Source organism: Ipomoea triloba, chromosome 15 (assembly GCF_003576645.1).
Source record: "Ipomoea triloba cultivar NCNSP0323 chromosome 15, ASM357664v1".
Lineage (NCBI taxonomy): Eukaryota > Viridiplantae > Streptophyta > Magnoliopsida > Solanales > Convolvulaceae > Ipomoea > Ipomoea triloba.
Window position 1 is genome coordinate 8,672,331 of NC_044930.1, and position 14,944 is coordinate 8,687,274.

General features: G+C 34.7%; 1 protein-coding gene across 1 annotated transcript; it reads right to left on the reverse strand.

Annotated features, from left to right (window-relative positions):
- Positions 1-8,331: 8,331 nt before the first annotated feature.
- Positions 8,332-10,469, reverse strand: LOC116006415 (WAT1-related protein At3g28050-like). Its single transcript, XM_031246770.1, has 7 exons — positions 10,273-10,469; positions 10,101-10,163; positions 9,908-10,021; positions 9,578-9,824; positions 8,920-9,078; positions 8,662-8,813; positions 8,332-8,584 (listed from the first exon to the last, which is right to left on the reverse strand). Exons 2-7 carry the CDS (start codon positions 10,133-10,135, stop codon positions 8,446-8,448), a joined length of 846 nt encoding a protein of 281 aa, XP_031102630.1. The 5' UTR covers positions 10,136-10,163; positions 10,273-10,469; the 3' UTR covers positions 8,332-8,445.
- Between the last annotated feature and the right edge of the window lie 4,475 nt (positions 10,470-14,944).

Sequence of the window (14,944 nt, forward strand, 5' to 3'; positions counted from 1 at the left end):
AGTTCGACGGGAAAATTAGCTTTTCTATCTGGAAGGTTCAGATGGAAGCCGTTCTGACCCAGAACGGTTTGAAGAAAGCGCTAGCTGGGAAGAAGAAGAAACCGGCTACAATGACAGATGAAGATTGGGAAGATTTAGATGACAAGGCACGCTCAACCATTCAATTGTGCCTGTCTAAATCGGTTCTACGTGAGGTGATAGGTGAGACGACTACGTCAGGTTTATGGTCCGAGCTGGATTCGCGCTACATGGACAAATCTCTGGCGAACAAGCTGCGCCTGAAGGAGCGGCTATACACAATCCGTATGACGGAAGGTACTTCAATTCAGTCTCATTTGGATGAATTCAATTCTATCTTATTGGACTTGGAAAATATTGATGTCATAATTGACGATGAGGATCGTGCTATTTTATTGCTTGTTTCTCTCCCTGAATCATACAAGCATTTCAAAGAAATTATGCTGTATGGTAATTCTCTTGCAGTCCTAACTTTCGACAGTGTTAAGTCGAACCTACTGTCCAAAGAAAAATTTGACTTAGAAACTAAGTCTGGGGACAAAGGTGAAGACTTGATTGTTAGGGGTCGTTCAGTTGAAACGGAGAGTAGCAATAAAAAATCTAGATCCAAGTCCAAAGGACGTAAGTCCAACAAATCCTGTAAGTACTGCAAGAAGCATGGTCATGATGTGACTGAATGCTTCAAACTGAAGAACAAACAAGAGAGAGAAAAGAAGTCTGCTGAAGCTAGTGTTGTTGAGAGTGATTCAGAAGGCGATGTGATGTTATCTGTTAGCTCCGGTGACAAACGGAGCGACACTGAGTGGATTCTGGACTCTGGTTGTACATTCCACATGTGTCCACACAAAGACTGGTTCATCTCTCTGGAACCAGTTGATGGTGGAGTTGTCTTGATGGGTAATGATGCCCAATGCAAGGTTAGTGGAATTGGAAGTGTTCATATCAAAGCTCATGATAACGTTATCAGGACTCTTACCAATGTTCGGTATATTCCTGATTTGAAACGCAATCTGATTTCATTGGGCACCTTGGAATCTCTGGGGTGCAAGTACACAGCTGAAGGTGGAGTTCTGAAAGTTATTAAAGGCTCTCTTGTTCTTATGAAAGCTTCTCGTTCTGGAAGCTTGTACGTGTTGCATGGCAGTACAGTGACAGGTTCAGTTGCGGTATCCTCATCGGTGCCTGATGCTGATCTCACTCAACTATGGCATATGCGTCTGGGGCATATGAGTGAGAAAGGCATGCATATCCTGAGCAAGAAAGGCCTCCTCGGTTCAGGTANGGAATTGCCAGGCACAAGACCTTGCCTGGAAAACCCCAGCAGAATGGTGTTGCCGAACGTATGAACAGAACTCTGTTGGAGAGAGCTCGTTGTATGATTTCTAATGCTGGGTTATGGAAACGGCGTGACTTTTGGGCCGAGGCTGTTTCTACTGCATCCTATTTGGTAAATAGGTCTCCACATTCATCCCTCGATTTCAAAATTCCAGAAGAAGTTTGGTCAGGTAATCCTGTTGACTACTCTATGTTACGAGTTTTTGGATGTCCTGCTTATGCTCATTCCAGTACGGGTAAATTAAACCCTAGATCTGTCAAATGCATTTTCCTTGGTTATGCTTCTGAGTCAAAAGGATATCGTCTATCGTCTCCTGATTCTCACAAGATCATTCTGAGTCGCGATATCACTTTTGATGAAAATGCACTACCTTCTTCTGGAAAAGATTGTGTTGCTCCCAGTACAGGTGATATGCAGAGTACTGGAGAAAAGGTGGAGTTTGAGTTCAAGCCTACTGATAGTACTACCATTGATTGTAATACTAAAGATGATGCATCTACTAGCACTGCGCCTCTCGTTCAGCCACAACGGGAGCACTCTATTGCCCAAGACCGGCCTAGGAGGACAATTAAAAAACCTGCTAGGTATGCTAGTGATGATGAAACCCACTTGGTTGCTTATGCTCTTTCAGTTGCACAGGAGGTTGATGGTGATCCATCCTGCTACTCTGAAGCTATTTCCTGTGCTAACTCGTCCAAGTGGTTGGTTGCTATGGAAGAGGAGATGGAAAGTCTCCATAAGAANCTAACTCGTCCAAGTGGTTGGTTGCTATGGAAGAGGAGATGGAAAGTCTCCATAAGAATGAAACTTGGGAGCTGGTAGAGTTGCCAAAAGGTAAACGCCCATTGAGCTGTAAGTGGATTTACAAGAAGAAAGAAGGCATCCCTGGGGTTGAGAAAGCACGGTGGAAAGCACGGTTGGTTGTTCGAGGTTTCGATCAACGTGAAGGTATTGACTTTAACGAGATCTTTTCTCCTGTTGTTCGTCATACCTCTATACGTGTACTACTTGCTTTTGTTGCTTTTTTTGATTTGGAGTTGGAGCAACTTGATGTAAAGACTGCATTCCTACATGGAGAGCTTGATGAAGAGCTTTACATGTACCAACCTGAGGGATTTGAGGTTCCTGGTAAGGAACATTACCCTAGATGGTGTACTGGTGTCTACTGAGCAGTATGAGTACCGTGAACTGTATGTGCTATATAATACTTATCATGTATCCCATCAATACAGATTTATATAGGCACAGAGTCTGGTTGAATACAACAGTAGTTGTTTAGTCCAACCAAACCACTTAATAAACCTAGTTAACTTGCACCACTTAATTAAGGCCCTAATATATAATATATAATATATATATTATTAGGGAAAATCTTACATTCTCCCACTTGGTGCAAATACTAGCACAACCCTCATCAAAGAACAAAACACACGAATCATAGTGATAAGTACTCTATTTTGCAGAGTAATATCCATTATGGTCACATGCATTTCAATTCTCTAACTTAGGCCCCTCATGAACAAACCCAATGTTTATTCTCGGTATAACTTAAGAGATGTTTCTCAAAATATATTATGTGCACAACTGAAGAGAGAAACCATCCAAATATTTGTACAAAAGAGTACACTGTATAATCTCTAAAATCCTTAAAAGCATGCCTCAAATAGAGATCTCTTAATGTTAGCATAATGCTAACTGTATTCCGTGACTTCTAAACTTGAACACTACCTCTAACAGCTAAGAGCTCAGAGTTGACACGTCTGTCACTCCCACTCATTAAAATAGCCAAAAGATAGTTAAGTCACAGAATCATTCCAATAACTTAGAGAACAAGCCAAAACCTCTAAGTCCATAAATTTGGAATGTTAACATACACCATAACTTCCCAAATAATCACAATATCCACTTTAACTGAATATTTATGAGTCTTACTTTTATGTCTCGCAAAATTGTCTTGAGCCTTAAATACCAAAATCTTAAATGCTAAAGAATGACAGTGCACCACAAGTTAGATGATTTTGTTCTAATAAATTCATTAATATTAGTACAACATTTTCATAAATATGCTGCACAACCAGATGTCCAATAATTTGAACTTATGAATTTATATGAACAAATTCAAGATTAATACTTGTGGAATCTTTTGGACTTATTGTTTGACATACAATCCAATTTGCATTGGGAAGTATGAAGACAATAGTTAAATCCATAATCTTTAGTGGAGTATCTTAATGATCTTTTTCTTGATGATCACTCCCACTGTTCTTTAGCAAAATTAATGATATACATACTCATAATTGATTTGACCAACTAATAAATGAGGATAGAGTTCCCCACCATTAGTTGGGCATACTGAATAATCAATAATCAATATTTGGTTCCAATAAAAGTCCAACTAAATAATGAAGATAAAATTCCCCACCATAGTTGGATATACACAATGTTCCTGGTAAGGAACATTGTGTATGCCGTCTGCAGAAGTCTCTTTATGGGCTAAAGCATGCTCCAAGGCAATGGTACAAGCGATTTGATGCTTGTATGCTAGGGCAAGGATTCTCAAGAAGCCAATATGACAGTTGTGTCTATTTCAAAGAATTTTCTAATGGATCTTTTGTCTACCTTCTACTTTATGTTGATGATATGCTCATTGCTTCCCCTGACGTGTCTCTTGTTGAGAAGTTGAAGTCTCAACTAAGCAATGAGTTTGAGATGAAAGATCTTGGTGCAGCAAAGAAGATTCTTGGCATGGAGATACACAGGGATCGTCAAGCTGGTAAACTTTATCTATCCCAGAAAAAGTATGTTGAGAAGGTGCTTGATCGATTCAATATGTCTAATTGTAAGCCTGTGTCTACTCCACTTGGTGCACATTTTAAGTTGTCTTCTGATTCATGCCCTAAATCTGATGTTGATGTGGCTTATATGTCAAAAGTTCCTTACTCTAGTGCTATTGGTAGTCTTATGTATGCTATGGTGTGCACTAGACCTGATTTGGCTCATGCTGTAAGTGTTGTGAGCCGTTATATGCACAACCCTGGTAAGGAACATTGGAACGCTGTTAAATGGATTCTACGGTACCTAAAGGGTACTTCCTCTTTGGGCTTGGTTTTTGATCGGAGTTCTTCTGCATCTACTGACATTGTGGGCTTTGTAGATTCTGATTATGGTGGTGATCTTGACAGACGTCGATCACTTTCCAGTTATATTTTCACTCTTTGTAATTGTGCTATCAGTTGGAAAGCTACGCTTCAGTCTATTGCTGCGTTATCTACGACTGAGGCGGAATACATTGCAGCAACAGAGGGTGTCAAAGAAGCTACTTGGCTACGAGGTTTGGTTATGGAGCTTGGTGTTTCACAGAGTCAGACTACTGTGTTCTCAGATAGTCAGAGTGTTATCCATCTCACTAAGAATGATACATATCATGCCAAAACCAAACACATTGATGTCAGATACCATTTTATTCGAGATGTTGTAGCTGCGGGAGATATTGTTATCAAGAAGGTTCACACATTGGAGAATCCAGCAGACATGCTTACAAAGCCTCTTCCTATTACTAAGTTCAAGCAATGTTTGAATTTAGTCGGGTGTTCCAATTGTTAAATTTGATCCAAGGTGGAGATTGTTGAGATTGTGGCTCAAATTAATGCCACTCATTCTACTCATCATGCAACGTGGATGTCTTCCTGGATGGATTTGCCGCACATCATGCCCATTTCTTGCACGTTCGCCGTAGAATGTGGATTGCCACATTTCTCTTTATCCTTACAGTGTATAAATAGATGTAGTGTTTGTTTTCTAAATGCACATCAATTGTAATTCATCTTATCTCTTTGTTTCTTTTCATTCTCACGTGTCTTTACATATATATATATAATATATATACTTTCTTTTAACTCTTTTAATTAAGAGTTCAATATATATATTATTATATTTTCCCTTTTAGTTATTCATTAGTCATTATTATATTATTCCCTATTATTTAACTTCTATAATTCTCAATTTTTCGATTATTGCTTCCGCATTATTCCGCATTATTCCGCTATATTCCTAACAAGTACATAGCAAGAGCGGCCAGATCAGAACTGAAAATCTGATTGTGAATTTAAATTCATACTTACAGAAGCAACAATGGCAATCATTCCAATGCCAGGCTGCAACTTCCAAGCATCTAGCTTCCTTTCTAGGAGTAGTGTCACAATTGCACATTGGATGCTAGAAAAGAAAGTACTGAAGAACACTATTGTAATCTGTTCTGGGTAATCCTTTAGTATAGCTGTCTGCAGATTCAAATTAAAACTCCAAATTAGTTTTGTAGTAATATAATGGGTATATATATATATATATATGATCGCGTTCAGCTGCGTACTAGCCGCCCAACTGCGGACCAATCACAGCGCGCCACGTGTCCGGAATGTAGTTGCACATAACGTTATAACTAGGTGCACGTAATGTTATAACTAGGTGCACATAGGTGCACGTAATGTTGATCAACGACATTAAAGTTGGCGAGAGGATTGCTCAACCTTCTAATTAATAAATATTAATTATTATGGAGTACTATTTATTAATATAATTAATAATTAATTAATTAATATTTAATTCATATAATTATAATAATATAATTGCCGATTATATTTCCAATGAAATATTAATATATTCATTTAATTTTTTGTAATATTTTAATTTCCTTTTGAATATATTCATTTCTTTTTTCTTTTTATAAAAAGAATTATTGATTGTCATTCCTTTTTCCTTCATTATTTTTTTCTAATATTTCATTTGTTGGTTACTAATTCTTTTGTAGGAAAAACTACGCTATATTTCCATTGAAATATTAATATATTCATTTCTGTTTTCTTAGTATTTCATTTCCTTTTAAAAATATTCATTTCATTTTCCCTTCATAAAAAGAATTAATATTGATCTCCATTCTTTTTTCCTTCATAATTTTTTCCTAATATTTCATTTGTTGGTTACTAATTTTTTCATATGAAAAGTTGTGTTATATTTCCAGTGAAATATTAATATATTTCTTTTGTTTTTCCTAATATTTCATTTCCTTATAAATATATTCATTTCCATGTTTTTCCTTCATAATTTTTTCCTAATATTTCATTTGGTGGTTACTAATTTGTTTGTAGAGAAAGCTGTGTTATATTTTCAGTGAAATATTAATATGTTCAATTCGTTTTTCCTAATATTTCATTTCCTTTTGAATATATTTATTTCCTTTTTCCTTCATAAAAAGAATTAATATTATTATTTTACATTCCTTTTTCCTTTATAATTTTTTCTTAATCATTCATTTGGTGGTTACAAATTATTTCGTAGGGAAAAGTTGTGTTATATTTCCAGTGAAATATTAATATATTCATTTCATTTTTCATAATATTCCATTTTTCTTTTGAGTATATTCATTTCCTTTTTCCTTCATCAAAACAATTAATAGTGCTTTCCATTCATTTTTCCGGATAATTGTCAATTAATTCTCCTGATTTCTTGCCAATTAGTAAGAAAATATTAATAATAGATTCTCGTGTAATATTCATTTTCTTTTCGTTCATAAAAATTTAATATTAATTTCTATATGATTAAAAAGTAATATAATTATAAAAATATAATTCTTGAATATATTTTCAGTGAAATATTAATAAATTCATTTTGTTTTTCCTTCTAAATAATTAATATAATTATAATTATAATATAATTGTCGATTATATTTCCAGTGAAAGAGTTAATTATCGATTTGGTCCCTCGACTATTGGGATTTCACCACTTTGGTCCTCGACAACTTTTCTTGCCCAATTAAGTCCTCGACTTTGAAAAAATTAACCAATTTGGTCCTCCGTTTATTTTGGTGTTAAACAACCGTTAAATCAGGACCAAATTGGTGAAATTTAAATAGTCAAGGGACCATTTCGGTAATTAATTTTGACTGAAATGGTCCCTTGACTATAGTGAAATTACCAATTTGGTCCCGATTTAACAGATATCAAATGGTAAAATAAACGGGAGGACCAAATTGGTTAATTTTTTTAAAGTCGAGGACTTAATTTGGCAAGAAAAATTGTCGAGGACCAAAGTGGTGAAATCCCAATAGTTGAGGGACCAAATCTGTAATTAACTCTCCAGTGAAATTTGAATATACTTTTATCTTACCACTTCACTCACTCTTTATGCACCTTAGCTTGCCTCAATGTCAAAATCAAATTAAAGCATCTAGGAAGAGCGAGGCAAATCAAGCATTTAATAGGAAGCGCAACCAAACTTGTAATAACCCCACAATACTTGTTAATATAAATTTGAATAAAAAATTAAAAAGATTGAAACATGTTCAAATATACAATGAAAACATAAATTATATGATGCATTAGGATCAACCTTAGGTGGTGAACCATGATTCAAAATGGTGTCCTTTTATATTAATTCGTAAATAGCTTCAATTAGTGCATCATATTTAATAACATTTATCATGTACTATTTCAGCATATTTGTTTTATATGTTCATAAACATAAATCTTAATGTGCATGTACTAAACTACATTTACATCATATATACTTCCACTCACTTTGCACTAAGTTCATAATAATATATATCCTTTTATATGTTCATATATAAAAATAAAAAAATTAATATACATAAACATTGTATTATCATTGCTGCAAATGGAAGTACTTCAATTCCTTTCTGCACTTTGGTAGCGCAACCAGTCTCACTGCACTTTGGACACTTTCAATTGCATACGCATACCAAATGTCATTTGTTCATGATAAAGTAGCATCATAGGAGTTACGAGTGAATTATATCTCTACAAAGGATTAACTTGTAGACATCTTCACCAAACTACTCACCACTGCTACATTCAATAATCTTCTATAGGACAAGCTAAATGTTCTCTCTAAAGAACCGTAAACTTGAGGGGGTCTATTAGAACTTTGTACTTTATTGGGTTTATGATTCCTATTTCATCTGAAATAATAAAGTTAAAGGAAAGATAAATATATACAGCAGTTTTGAATTGGTATCATCACTAGCTAATAATTTAATGGAATCTATAGTATGAGGTACACAATGAGTAGGACTAGGTTTACTTTTGTAGCAGAGGGGATGTTTGATTGGCAGTGGCAGGTGCAGTAGTTTCGCATAAAATAATATCCGTTGCCTCTCTCAACATGCCCCACATCACCACGTAGAATCCAACAGTAATGATTATTGATCCAACAATACTGCCAAAACGTAGATTTTAATTAATTGGTTAATTATGTACTTGGAAATTAATTAAGTTTGAAATTCTGGTGTTTACCTGCCCAAATAAAGGGCCTCTGCAAGAAAAATGAGGTTCATAATTGCTGCAATGACAACTCCCAGTGGTTTGAACATGGCAACGTACAGAGGACCCTTCATCACCAAGCAGAAGGCAGCAATATTGTTGACACAAACAGGCTCTAAAACCGCCTACAATGGAAGGAAATATTTGGTATAATAAGAAAAATGTATGTACATAGCAAGAGCGGCCAGATCAGAACTGAAAATCTGATTGTGAATTTAAATTCATACTTACAGAAGCAACAATGGCAATCATTCCAATGCCAGGCTGCAACTTCCAAGCATCTAGCTTCCTTTCTAGGAGTAGTGTCACAATTGCGCATTGGATGCTAGAAAAGAAAGTACTGAAGAACACTATTGTAATCTGTTCTGGGTAATCCTTTAGTATAGCTGTCTGCAGATTGAAATTAAAACTCCAAATTAGTTTTGTAGTAATGGGATATATATATATATATATAATTCAGTTCCCGTGCGGTTGTGCAGGGGTTTTAGGAGTGTAATTTTCTTCTTAAGATGCACAATTTGACTTCTTAAGATGTGTGGTTTGTATGTTTAAGGTGCGTGAGTGTTAAAGGTTAAAGGTGCGTGAACCTAAAGCTTAAGGTGCGGATCTTTTCTTCTTAAGGTACGTTGTTTTCCTTCATAAGGTGCGTGATATGTATGCTTAAGGTGTGTGAGTTGTTGAAACTTAAAGTATGTCATTTTAAAATCTTAGGTGCGTTGTTTGTGTTCTTAAAGTGCCTGACTTGTGTACTTAAGATGCTGAGTGTATTCTCAACTGAAGGTGCACCATTAAAAACTTTAGGTGCTAATTTATGTTTTTAGCTTTTATATATATATATATATATATATATATATATATATTCTTCATACTCAATTATATTATATTGTACCTTAAGAATGTACCAACCAGATGCAACAACGTATGAGGCTACAATCATAACACCTCCCACCACCCACCTTGAGGAATCTTGTGACAGAAGAGAGTACTGCTGAGGCAAATCAGAAGTTGAAGAAGATGATGATCCCAAGATTGTTGGTCCTTGATATAGAGTCATGACAGATGCCCCTATGATTGACACAATTGTGCCTACTGATTTTGCTTGCCATGTTCTTCTCTTCACCTCAAACTTCTCCATCCTAAATTCATGGAAGTTGAGAGGCAAAATTAAAGCATCCTAGCTAGCTGCGCTGCTAATTACAGAAATCAGCATTATATATACCTGAAAATCATGGCAAGAACAAATGTAAAACCAGGCATCAAGTTACTAATGCCTGCAAAGAGAGTAGGAGAGCTATAGTTGAGCCCTAGGGTACCCAAAATCACCGTACATGTCCTGCAATATCATAAACTGTACTGTACTGTTATGCTATCTTAGATGTTCATTATCTCTTTCACAAATCATCGTCCTATACCCGAGCACGCCAAGGATGAAACATCTTCTCAGCATAGACAAGGTCAGAGCTAGTGCATTTCTTCTGAAACAGGAAATTAAAGTAAACTCATTAATCAGTAAAGTTACATTGGAAGTTTAATTAATTTGATATATATATGTGTAGACAAAATGGAGTGATCGATTTGTTAAACCGGCCTGTGCCTCTGGAAAATGAATCCAGGAAGAAGAAGGAGAGAGCCAAGGGAATTGTAGTAAACAACGAATATAAGAGAGCTCAAGCCGGAGTTGAGGGCTGCTTTGGATATTGTGGCTTTTGCATTCAGCATACACGCCTCTACTATCATTGCCACAAAGGGAAGTACTTCCTTTCTCAAAATCTCACTTTCCATTGCCATGTCTTTAGTAGTATCTCACTGCACTTTCACACTTTCAGCTGCATATACCTATTTGTATAGAGAAAATTAACGTTAATTTTTGGCACTTTCAAATTAGTCACCGTCAAACTTGTCTAATTGAATTATTTGAATTGACTTTATGAATTAGTACCTATGAGCAAATTGCCTAGCTTTAGTGCATGAGGGGCAAGACAATTATATTGATGCAACCTTATACCTATCCTTATATTTAAGATAAGAAGCCAAGTGGCTCAAAAAAAAAAAAAAAAAGATAAGAAGCCAAGCAGAAGAGAGAGGAGGAGGAGAGAAGAAGAAAAAAGAAAAAGAAAATAGAAAAAGAAAAAAAAAGTTGTTCCCTAGAGCACAAAAAAAAATAAGAAAAAGATAGCGCCTAATGCATACGCCCGACTGAGCTCGGAATGCACATAGCAGCTCTATTTCCTTAATTTTTTTCTCTCTTAGGACCCATAGAAAACCACTCACTTGCCCAGAGTTAAAAATGCATTCTCTCTCTCCTTTTCTATCCTCCACCTCACAATGGACCCCACAAAAAATCAACAAATTAAAAAACTATCGGTGTGGATGCATTGCCAATAATGCAGGTTACATCTTTGAATTATATATGTTTGTAGTTTCTATATGCTTGTCAAGTTGTATGTTATGTTAAAAATATTGTACCGCTAATCTTTTCAGACCAAATTACTCTTATACGGTCAAGTATTTCTTTAGTTAATTAGTTATTAATTACTAAATCAATTACGTAATTGCATTTATCTTGAATATATTTTTTACCAACATAATTTACCTAATTATCAAATACTATATTAAACCAAATGTATTCTAATACGAAGTATCATTTGCAGTATTATCTATATATTTATCAATTATAATATACAACTAACCAACACAAATAAATAAACTTGAAGAAAAATTCCAAGTGTCCTTCCTTGTTCTTGATCACTAAAAATATTTATATTTGTGTGTTCAAATTAAATATATTTATTATAATACATTGTGTCATGAGAAATTAGCACTTCAATGCTCTTAGCATCTTTAGATTCATAATGTCCTTTTATAATATTATAAAATAAAGATTAATGTAAATAAACATTATATTATTATCATTCCTGCAAATGGAAGTACTTCCTTTCTGAAAATCTCAGTTCCCATTGCCATATATCTGTGGTATCTGATCTCATTGCACTTTGACATTTTCAGGTGCATACACGTACCAAATTTCTATTTGTATAGAGAAAAGTTAATAGAATCATTTAACTCAAGTATCGAATTTGGTAGTGTGCACTAACCCCACCTACTAAAATCTCCACCCATAAGCATAGATTGTGACTTTGTTTTCACAAACAGTTGAACATGAATCTGGAAAATCACAAATAAAGCTCTAAGTTGCTTCTGAATATTTCGTTGAAGCTTCTTGTCTGTATGAAAGCCTCTTGAAAAACTTGAGAGATCTCACTTCAGCATTTAGCAATAACCCTGTCCAATAATGATATTCCAGCAACTTTTCTGAACTCAGGAGTCGACCTCTATTTATAGCATAGAGGTGAGGGTGGTATCTTATACATGCATGATCTACACAGTTGTATGAATCATGACCACCTAATAAACATTGGCGAGAAATTTGGCCTTTTGTAAGCTACATTAAATAGACTTTAAACACTCTGATTGATATAGTATATGAGGATTAGTAAAAAATATCTCCCTGCACGAATCACAATGAGTTTGTGAATTGCATTTGGAGCCTTCAATGCAACAGAACACCACATAAAATATATCTTAGATCTTCAGTTCATACCTTTCTTTCATCACAAAGCTTTGCCTATCAATGTAGTACTAGCTAGTACAATCATCGTCCAATTAATAACCGAACAGGCCAAGGATTAAACATTGCCATATCTCACTGCACTTGACACCTTCAGGTGCATACACATGCCAAATTTCTATTGTATAGAGACAAGTTCATTTGGCATTGTCAAATTTGTCTAATTGAATCATTGGACTTAAGGTTTCAAATTTGGCAGTGTACTGTTATGGATTAGTACCAAAATCTAAATACACTTCACTCCTAACAAATCCCATTAACTTATATTTATATTAAACATACCATTAATTTGTATCAATATCTCATTTACTTGGTTATGGTGCACTTAAGCCACGAGTCCTTGGCATGTCTCTGGACCACTTTGCTCACACTCTTTAGGCACCTTGTGGGTGGGGTCTCAAAGTCAAAATCATATTAAAGCATATATATAGGAAGTGGTCTAAATCATGCATTCAATAGGAAGCCAAAGTTAGTTGAAACCGCACAATACTTCACCAACGTATAATAATTGTATTAACATGAGTGCTATTTTAAGCCAAGTAGCTTAAACGGCCATGTGATAAATGTGTAAACTCTTAATTGTTCCTTACACTTTTTATTGTTTTTGCTTGTTACTAGTTATCTAATTGTGCCAATCTTAACACTTATTGAATTATTGTTTGCGTTTATAGATGACTTGACATGAAAATGATATTTTGAGCCAAACTTTGAGCTACTTGATCAAGTTTTAAAGTCATCATAGCATCTGGATATTTTTGTGAGGCAAAATGAAACAAAGGAGATTGAACAACACTCTTTCATGTGCCAAATATTTGTGCTTAATGGTCTTGATGATATAAGCAATTCAATGCAAAGGCAAAGCAAAAGAAAGCAAGACGGCATTTATTGCCCAAATTGACGTCTTCTCGATATTTCAAGCATAACTTGATGTAGGAAGATTATCCAATTTGAGAGATTAAAGCGTCATTGGAAAGCTAACTTAAAGGCTAATTCAAAAGTTTAAGGGGTTAAAATAGCCTAGAAAACAAATAAGCTACACATGAATTCTGCTTGGTAGGCAAGTCCAAACCCATTTCGTGCTTATATTTCTTGTTTATATATGTTTTTCTTGTTTTGTTTAGTCATTGTATGTTACTTCCCCTTGTCGCAGATTGTTTAGCTTCTTGTTAATTTTCTTCTGTTAGTGTCTAGTTGCTTGTGATTGTAAACTACGTGACATAACATTAATCCCAAAAAACGACATAGCACTCTTAATCACCATGAAAAGTTCCTACCATACATCACTATGCTTCAACCAATTGGTAGTAGGGGTGGGCGTTTCGGGTTTCAGTTCAATTTTTTTAGTTTCGATTTCAGTTTTTCGGTTTTAAAAAAATTAAACCATTCGGTTTAACATTAGAGTTCGATTCAGTTCCGGTTCGGTTTGAAACAGTTCAGTTTCGGTTCGGTTCGGTTTGAAACAGTTCATTTTCGGTTCGGTTTGGTTTAAGATCCTAAAATTCAACATTTCCTTGTTTTCCGAACATATTGCCAAACAATACATATTCACATAATCAAATAATCCATATCCAAACTTTAAAAATTATATAAAAAAATAGAAATTCAAAGTCCAAACATACTACTAATAAATACTAATTGTGAGGTAAAGAACAATTGCAACAAACAATAAAAGTGCAAAAGTAGAGAAAAAACTATAAAGAAATCAAATAAAAATTTTAAGAGAGATACCAGTGATATATGAACTGAACAATGGAGTAGGCATAAGAGCCTTAGATTTACTTCTTTTTATTATTATTATTATTATTATTAAAACGAATTCGGTTCGGTTCGATTTTTAACTGAAGCGTTCGATTTACAAGAATCTCAAAACGTTCAGTTTTTCGATATATTATCGGTTTGGTTCGGATAAAACGAAACCGAATTGTCCAGTTGGCAGTGTTGATCGAGGACATATCACGAGTAGTCAAGTAGGTGTTTTTTACTTTAACAAGTTTGTTATTTTGCAACAATAATAGAAGTGCTTTTGGCTAATTTTGAGCAATGAAACTTGCTCGCAAAATCAAAAGCTCCACACACTTTTACACTATGCATCCATTCTCGATGCTCTGTGCTCCAACACTCTATATGTTCATTCTCAACGCTCGGAGAAGCCATTTTTGGTGCTACATACATAGACGTATAATTTCTTGCACCAATTTGAGTTTTACTAATTTATGACTTCTCAAGCAACATGAAGTGGGTACCCTTTTTTTCTTCGTCAACTTTATAACTATTAGACGCCATTAATCACATTCGTTCTATCAAATTCTAATAATGTACATGTATTATTTACATCATAGAATGAACTCATTGGTTTGACTTAACCAACATGAACTTGGATTTTTATTTTTTTTTAAGATTTCCATATTAGAATCAGGTCACATAAACATATTTTTAGCCACATTTAAAAAAAATATTGTAATATAAATTGTTACTCTAGATACAATTTAATTAAAATGTATCAAGGTGCCGGCCATGGCATCTCAATGGCATATATTCTTCAAGAAAAGACACAATTCACACTACCTTACTTTTATGCATTCCTCCAATCCATAAGCCAAAGCCACTTGCCTTTATACTCATCTCTCC